Source organism: Rhamphochromis longiceps, linkage group LG11 (genome assembly GCF_057381845.1).
Source record: "Rhamphochromis longiceps isolate RC_006_pf linkage group LG11, R_longiceps_female_GT1.1, whole genome shotgun sequence".
Taxonomy (NCBI): domain Eukaryota; kingdom Metazoa; phylum Chordata; class Actinopteri; order Cichliformes; family Cichlidae; genus Rhamphochromis; species Rhamphochromis longiceps.
Genome location: NC_140567.1, coordinates 33,771,529 through 33,780,467, shown reverse-complemented (window position 1 = coordinate 33,780,467; position 8,939 = coordinate 33,771,529). Strand labels below are relative to the sequence as shown.

Sequence of the window (8,939 nt, the reverse complement as noted above, 5' to 3'; positions counted from 1 at the left end):
GTTAGCCAGGTAGTGTAAGCTGGCTAGCAAATATACTTAAATTCAAATATAGCCAGTTAAAGTTACCAATAACATAAAATTTCACAACAAGTGAAGTTTACTCTAAACTTGCCGTGTACAGCGTGCATCCTGAACATTGTTCTTCTGTTGCATTAAATTTGGCATTATGTTTCTGAGCACTGTGGTTAAAAAGCAAACAATGGAATAATAAAAGTGGAACAAAAATTTACCATGTATAAAATCCATCAATAAGCATTTCAATATTTTTGGTAATGTTTTTAGGGCCTACATTATAGAATGTTTAGGGGAATTATTCAAAATTACTTTAACATAATTTTAGAAAGCACCCTCTTTTTCCTTCTTTCTTGCTAGTTGCTTTAACCTAGTTTAACTTTTATGTTGTATTTCTTGCATGTAGCTTTTTTGTTTCTAGTAAGGTTTCTTTGCACTGTAAGCTTTCACCACCTTGCATTGAGAAGTTACAATAAAAAATGAAAAAAAATGCTTGCAATAAAATCTAAAAACATTAAAAATTCAGCTCCTTTCTTGACATATTTTTGTGAACACTAAATAATAATACTATTCCTAACTATTTATGCCTGCTTATGAAAGAGATTATTTTGACACTTAAAATTGTAAATATTGCTCATTTCATTTTGGAAAAAAAAAACTTCATAGAGGTAAATAATCTGCCTCCATCTCACTCAGTCCCTAGCATCTTCTTCTGTCACACTAAGGCCCTGCATGTCTTCCTACACAGCATCCCTAAACATCATCTGAGATCCTCTTCTTTTTATCCTGCCTGGAAGCTCTGTGTTTCCCATTTCTTTGTCTGATACATCCACTATCCCTCCCTTACACATGTCCAAACTATCTAATTTTGAATTGAAGAAAAAAGGTTAGTCCCTGAATTAATTTTTGCTATTCAGCATGCACGTGATTAAGATCAACTCAGAAAAATGGCTCTAAACTGGCTGGGTAAATTGCCTAGTAAATCCAAGGTCAGTAGTTTGATCCCTAAATCCTGCAGTCCACATGCAAAAGTGTCCTTTGGCAAGATTCTTGCACCCAATGTTGGTGAAAGGAATATAATAAATGACTGCATGATTCTCTGCATGAATGAGCAAATGTGGCTTGTGGTGTGAAAGTGCTTTGAGTGTTCAGTAACAGGACTAAAGTACTATATAATAATATAATAATATACTATATAATATACTATGACAGCACATTTGCTGCCTTTTATAAATACAATTCATTGAAAGAAAATCCTCCATCAATACTTCCCTCTTCCAGCAGTTGTGCTTGAATTTTGTGCCATTTTTGGGAAGGTGTGCTGCATATTGTAGCTATTTATATGGATACATACCATATGGTGCTACCGGATTCTGTGTCCGGTGTTAGGCTGTGTATTCTATTATTCTGTCTTTGTGGGTTTGTGTGAAAATAAACAAATCAAAGGCGCTAAAATAGTCCAGCACAGACTGCTTATGCAAGGCAGTGGCTAAGGGCCAAATACTGTTTGTTATCCTTTCTGCGATGGCCTGCACTGAGAGAGGCGCTTTTCCTGCCCTCTGACCAATCATTTCAAACAAAAACACGCGGCCGAAGGGGGCGGTGCAGTTTCTGCGCGCGCACACACACACGCGCACACACACACGCACACACACACAGAGATCTGGCGCGGTCAAAAAGGGAAAGTACACTGCCTGCATTAGCTGAATCAAAGGTAACTCAAATTTTATTTACAATGGTTACTAACAATTAACCATGTTAATTGTTTATAAAGGCTAAAATACCGCTAACAATAATTATTATGATAAATGTTTAGGGTTGTAGACTTGACAGAGCTTAGAAACGTATTTTGAGCTCTTTGTGAACTGCATTTGCTTGACAGAATAGATTTCTAAATGTAATAACCAGCCGTATGCATGTTCTGTATATTATTTTTAAATATAACCTCCCCGGCGGTTTTTTTAATAGAAAATTTGACTTGACGCATAATTAGTACGTCTTACTGCGGATCAAGAATCAAAGAATACTGACGTCCGGAGTAAAATGGTGCGACGGGCAGTCAGAGCAACAGGTGATCTGCGTTCCCGGGCAGAAATGTGATTGACAGCTGTTTTAGCCAATCGGCTGACAGAGGAATGAGGGCACGCCAATTGCGCGGTCCCGCAGTGTCAGTATGGGCGTTGTTCCAGGCTGTGCGCACACACAGCGGCAGTGTCATCAGTGGTAGATCCATACGGGACACTGAGGACAGACGGACATGGTGTGTCAGTTTCTGGCGAAGGCTTTGCTGCTGTCTTTGCGGAAATAAGAGAGGAAAATATACCGTGAGCTGAATTTCAGACGCTGTAGATGCAGAAGACGACCGCGTTTCTGTCCAGAGAGATTAGCTGTATTATCTTATCGTCATATGAAGGGTATGTAACACATTTTTTTTTACTAGAAATAAAAACGTATTTTCTTTTCCTTCGATTTAAAGACCTTACCACTGCAAAATTAGTGGAGAATCATATCGTGATAAATGGAAGTATTAAAATGCAATTAGGGATCGAGTATAATACATAAATACCGTGTAATGAAACATGAGTTGCAGTAATTTGAACTTAAGTACCCCTTTGAGCTCCATTATGAGGGACTTCAGCCAGTATGCAATGTAGTAATTGAAAGTTATCATCTTTAATTCACTTTACATAATAATGCTTTGACTCTGATACACCGCAAGTGAACGTAATAATAATTATAAACATATATCTATACATCTTAAAAGCCACATTGTCATTCAGTGAGTAGGCACTTATGGATATTGAGGGTGAAATAAAAAGTGGATTTGCATATTTATTATGTAAGAAAGTATTTAATGTTAAAATAAATTGGTAGACCATGACTAAGCATGGTCACAGTTTCAGTGTCACCATAATAAAAAGAAATAATGAAGTATAGTCTTTTTAATGCTGATTGTGAATGTTTTTATTGATAGCTTGAATACTAATAGTTTGGTAGCATTCTCACTATGTAAAGCAAATGATATAGTCTTTTATATTCTCATATTCAAAGTTTGCATTTTGCTTGGTTTTTTTTTTGTTTCCATTTGTCATTTGTTGGGGGTTTTTTTTGGCCACTTGGGGGCAGCTGAACTGAAAGCACTAGCTGACCTTTGCACATTCAGTAAGCATTGAGCAGCATTGACATCAGCTGGAGTCAGTCCAACTGACAAATACACAAGTGTAGTGCGTTAGCTTTTATCTTTGTTTTAGCCTTGACAAAATATTTTCCAGTTTTGTTTGCTAGAAGTCACTATGTTCAGCATTGTCCAGTATTCTGAAACTGGAAACGGGTATACCAGTGCTTAACCTGCTGGCTAAAAAAGTAATTATAAGCTTTAAGTTAAGCTCAGCTAAGGTTAGACAGTTTGTGTGGGGTTTTTTATGTAGTATTTGCCTCCTGAACAGGAAAACTATCCCATTAAGGACATTTGAGCCATTGTGTTTGTTTTTGTTTGTTTGTTTATTTGTTTGTTTTTTCTTTTCTATTTCACTTAGTGGTCTAACTTGGGAAAAGTATTCTTCTTCTGACTTTGGTGCTTTCCAGTTTAAAGATGTGTTGGATTTTATTGCTTGATTTTAATTTTTTAGCTTTAAATGTATTTATTTTTTGTACCTCCAAACTCGTGAACCAAAGTTCACCATATGTTGACCCCAAGTGAATTTACTATAATAAAATCCTATCTTTGTCCCCCGCCCCGCCTAGTTCAGTACGTGTAGGAGTTCTGCTGAAACAGGCTGACTTGGTTTGATATGATCAGTAATAGGTGACTTAAATTAACCAATAAATAGAATTTGTTATGTAACTTACACCATTCAGTTTGTTGACTTTTTGACTCTTGTTTATTACTAAGTGACTAGATTGTTATATTACTGACTGAGCAGTAATGTCTTTGAACCTGAGAATCCTTGGAAATTAGATGTAATCTTTGTCCCATCCATGTTCTTTCAGGTACTTGGTGCCATCATTTTGGAATCTAAACAGTTCTTTGGACATCTGTTGGACAGTTGGCTCAATCCTTCCAAATTCACCTGCCTTTCCCCATGAGAAAAGATGGGGAATGGATTTTCGGAACAACCTAGCTGTCTCTCAAACATCCCGTTCTTCCAGTCTTTCCACATTGCCATCCTTGGACTAGACTCTGCTGGAAAGACCACTGTCTTGTATAGACTGCAGTTCAATGAGTTTGTAAACACTGTTCCCACCAAAGGTTTCAATGCAGAGAAAGTCAGAGTGCCACTGGGAGGCCACAAGACTGTGACTTTCCACTTCTGGGATGTGGGTGGTCAGGAGAAGCTGCGCCCCCTGTGGAAGTCATACACGAGATGCACAGATGGCATCATATTCGTGGTGGACTCTGTGGATGCAGAGCGCATGGAAGAGGCCAAAACAGAGCTCCATAAAATCGCCAAGAGCTCTGAGAACCAGGGAGTTCCCCTGCTCGTGGTCGCCAACAAACAGGACTTGAGGCACTCTCTAGGATTGGCTGAAATTGAGAAACTGCTGGCTTTGAAAGAACTGGGCCCTGCTACACCCTGGCATCTGCAGCCAGCCTGTGCCATCATAGGAGAAGGACTCAGGGATGGCCTGGACAAACTCCATGAGATGATACTGAAAAGGAGAAAAATGCTTCGGCAGCAAAGAAAAAAGAGATAAACTTTTCATGAGATAGACGTTCCTATTGTTTCGTATGAAGGAAACCTAAAAAAAGGAATTTGTCCTGTTAAGCTTCAGGTTTAAATTCAGTATGCTGAGTTTTATCAGTCAAAACTGAGCTTTAGGATTCCCGGTCTATGTTTATGGTCATATGTTTATGCTGTTGATCAAGAAATGCACATAAAGGAATGCAGTATGAAGATGAGAAAGTTTCAGATATGTGTGGATATGTTATAAAGAATTTATATGGATTGCAAAGTATTGAGGGTTTGGGGTCTGGAAGGGCGATAGAAGTTGTTTTAAGGATGTCTGTTCCAAACAATATAACCAAAAATAATTTAAGAAAAGACTTGGCCTAGATGAAGGGTTATTTGGTGAATGGCTGAACAATGATTTATTTTACTATTTCATGTGTTGTTCTGACTTGTTTTGTTGTTTTGATTTTGTTTTGGTTTTTTTTACACTGGACTTTGTGAAAGAAAAGTATTATGTTTTTATTGTATTATTATTATGCGTGTGCTTGCTGTCTTATATCGCTCTTTTTTTCAAAGCACTTTAGGTCATCACTTCCTATGGAGTTTTTAAAAAGATAAAAGTTATGTCAGATTTTACAGAAACATGTACAGCAAATGTTACTGAACAGTAGTTGGTCCACATTGGCCTCATTGTCTTTAGACTGGTTATGCAATATGTTTTATTGAATAAAACATGTAGAGCAATATTGACTGCGATATTGTGGCTATTATTTAACAGTTAATATTTAAACAGCAGCCACATAAAGGCTCATTTATTCAAATAATAGCAACACTAAGCTTTAAGGAGCTGGTTTGAGTCTCCAGAAAAAGATAATTAGCAGTTTGTTAAACAAATTTCCCAACAAGGCATTAAAGCATTCAAGAGCTGCTGACTAGCTGATGTTACAAGTCTAGTGTTTGCATGTGATAAGGAGTGTTTCCAAAATGCATGCTCAGCCAACCTGACCTCTAATTGTCACGTTCTTTTTGGGTTTCATTTTACGCAGCCTGCACACTAATTGTGTGGAACAGGAACACACCCAAAGGTTGAAGTTCCATTTATAAGATTGTGTCCCGGGAAACTCAGACATGTCTTATCATAGCCTGTATTTCCCTACAGATTGTCAGTTTCAGTGTTTTCTAATGAGCTAAGAACACACAGAAGTCAAACCTTCTGTAAAACTGACAGTAAAATAGCATTAACATCTTGGCCCCAAATTGTCATCAAAAACACAAGCCAAATCTCTTTAGTGGAAAAAAAAGAAGTTTGAATGTGTTTTTGCTTTTGCGTACTTCAGTGCAGTGGGATAAAGAGTGCACTGATGCGTTACTGCTCAGACATGTTGTCCTCAGAGCTTGAAAATGTTGTCAGGGCAGTCTGGAGGCCTGACCCAGTACAACAGGCTGGGGAAGGAGACTGTGAAGCCAGGGGCATTACTGAGTATTTTTGGACTGAGTTGGCGAGGATATTTTGTCCACTGCATTAATGCCATTTGTTCTCTCATTCCTTTGAAACAATTAATGACTGTAAGCCCAGCAGGCCAGTGTAGAAGCAGCTGGCTTTCTAAAATAGCTGTGTGATGCAGATTGGTAGTTTGCACTCCGCTCTGACTAAATCACCAAGTTTCCTCACCACATAAATATCTGTTCCAATTAAATGTCATAATTATAACCTCAATGTGGGATTTTGGTGCTGTTTCCCAGGGGGCCTGTCACATATAGAAGGATAAGCTTATGTCCTTAGTGTGGGATTTTACACATTTGTATGACTGAAAGGCAACAGCAGGAAGTAAATGAAGGAATACTTTCAGTAGCTTTCAGTATTTAAAGGCAGAGGGAAACAGGAACTAATGGGAAGACAGCAAGGAGGAATAAATGCTACAATGGTACACAGTGTTTTGGTTACATTGTTGTCAGGTTGCCAGAATGACTCATTTTTGTCAAATGATGAAGCATGTTTTTGTATTTAGAAGCCCAGGTGCCTCTTGTTTGCCAAGGAAGGAAACTCAAAGGGGCACAGACATTTTCACACTTTTCCTGATTCCACTTCCCTCTCTCTGCAAGCAAGCCACGTCAGCTTTCTGTGTGTGCGCAAGTCAATTTTATGTGTCCTATCTTGTTTTGTCTTGTTATGTTCCTCAGGTCATTTCTACTGAAGCACTCACCAGAGAATTCTAATAATTACTGGTTCTACACCAAGTTGCGTATTAGTTTTTGGGACACAGTTTAAATGTCCATAAGCACATGTTGATTCTGGTAAGGATAAATATGGTGGTTATAGAAGCATAATTTTTTTAAATACTTTTTGGATGAAACAATAGTTAATTATACATACTTTTAGTGTATTTCCAATGGGCTCACTCTGTCCTGTTCTTTATCCATTCTTATTCCTGTACACTCAGCAAAAAAGTATCTGACTGTATCTTTATCAGTATAAAGTCTTGTGAATGGCATTCTACACAGGCAGTACTTATTAAGTGAAAACAGTTTGAGATCATTTGAACTTTGTGATATGACTTGTTATCCTGCTGATAGCAGCCATCAGAAGATTGGTACATTGCGGTCATAAAGCGATAGAAATGGTCAGCAACACTCAGTGTCTGTTGAGTATTGTTTAAACAATACGGCCTGCCTTAGAGGCTCAAAATGTGCCACAAAAACATGGCCCAAATTATTATACCACCCCCAGCAGTCAAAAGGGTTGATACAAGACTGGATGGATCAATGCTTTTATGCTGTTTACACTATTTTCTGACCCTGTCATTTGAATGTCGTCTGACCAGGCAAATATTTTTCAGCCCTCTATTGTCCAATGTTATTTAGCCTGTGCAAACTGTGGCCTCAGTTTCCTGTTCTTGTGTGGTCTTCTGCTGTTGTAGCCTATCTCCCAGATAACAAACAGTCATTGAAACTATGTTAAATCAACATTGGACTGTCAACCTAAATTTAACTGAATCAAGGCTGAACACTGATGTTTATTTTAATCAGTTTTGCACACTTGTTTGATATTAACCCTTTCACGCATGAATTATGACAACCTCAATCTGGATTATTTTTCTTAAGTATTTGTATTCATCTTTAGGCATGAAAAAAAAAATTTGAACTTCATTTTTTTCACACATGTACTTTTCAAAGAGTTTTTTTACATGTCCATTTAGGTGGACAACTGTATGGAGTGACACATCAGTGTCCAATGTAGTGGTTTATGTGCAAGTATACCATCAACACTAACAAATACAAGAAAACAGCCTTTGAATGGCTGTCCACTGTAGTGACAACTATACGTGAAAGGGTTAAAACAACTTTGAAAGATAAATAGAATTTCAAATTGACCCCTTTGTACCCTTAATTTATATTGAAACAGCACTTACATGCTTCAAGGTACATTGTCTTCTGCATTCAGAGATGCTCTTCTGCATATCTTGGTTGTAATTAATGGTTATTTGAGTTACTGTTGCCTTCCTGTAAATTCAAAGCAGTTTGGTCATTCTCCTCTGACCTCTAGCATCAACAAGGCATTTTCCCACAGAACTGCCGCTCACTGGATAGGATATACCTATAGGGTCAGAAATGGACCCTCTATTTGTAAGAGTGCTGTGTCCTCAATGAAAAGTGAATTACGGTGAATAGATGTTCTCTTCATGTATGATCCATTAAGCATTTAACCTCATATGGTGTGTTTGACACAAAAACACTCACAATGTATTTAAAAAAAGCACACAAACTGCAATACCTCATCCATACAACACCTCTCACTAATTTTTGCTTTTATACTGGAACCATATCAACTGCCTGAGGCATGATTGAGATTGGCAGTTGTTTTCCAGCTTGGGCGGCATGAAGCTGAACATGGTACAAAATGTTCTTCCACGTGAGAACAGATTTTTCTACAACCAGTGACAGAAGCAAAGTGGGAGGAGGTGCTGGTTTCAGGAGGATTTCTCCACACTGTAAATTCTCGTGTCAAAGTTTGCTTTTAATGATATGCTCAGTGTTGCTAAACACAGTCACGCCCTTGAAACACCCTCAACGTAGGAATGCAAGTTGTCGTGGAAACTCAGACTCTTTAACTGTAAGAGGTTTGTACCTCCTTTCTAATACTGTCAGCTTTGTTCCTGTGATATTTCCCTCCCTCATCATTTTTACATAGGTGATTGTAAATACTGCAACAACCAATAGCCATAAGGTCTGTTGAAGGATGAGGCTATAGTATGGAGA

General features: G+C 38.0%; 1 protein-coding gene across 2 annotated transcripts; it reads left to right on the top strand.

Annotated features, from left to right (window-relative positions):
* Positions 1 to 1,636: 1,636 nt before the first annotated feature.
* On the top strand, positions 1,637 to 5,455 carry arl4aa (ADP-ribosylation factor-like 4aa). Of its 2 annotated transcripts, none has more exons than XM_085423764.1 (2): positions 1,637 to 1,726; positions 4,003 to 5,455. In XM_085423764.1, exon 2 carries the CDS (start codon positions 4,105 to 4,107, stop codon positions 4,705 to 4,707), a length of 603 nt encoding a protein of 200 aa, XP_085279890.1. In that variant the 5' UTR covers positions 1,637 to 1,726; positions 4,003 to 4,104; the 3' UTR covers positions 4,708 to 5,455. The 2 variants fall into 2 exon arrangements, with proteins under 2 accessions (XP_085279890.1, XP_085279889.1); XM_085423763.1 differs by lacking the exon at positions 1,637 to 1,726 and adding an exon at positions 2,018 to 2,426 and having other exon boundaries at positions 4,003 to 5,454.
* Positions 5,456 to 8,939: the final 3,484 nt, after the last annotated feature.

Bases quoted from the DNA above. Each gene is read 5' to 3' on its own strand.
- arl4aa (XM_085423764.1), top strand. From the start codon at position 4,105: ATGGGGAATGGATTTTCGGAACAACCTAGCTGTCTCTCAAACATCCCG.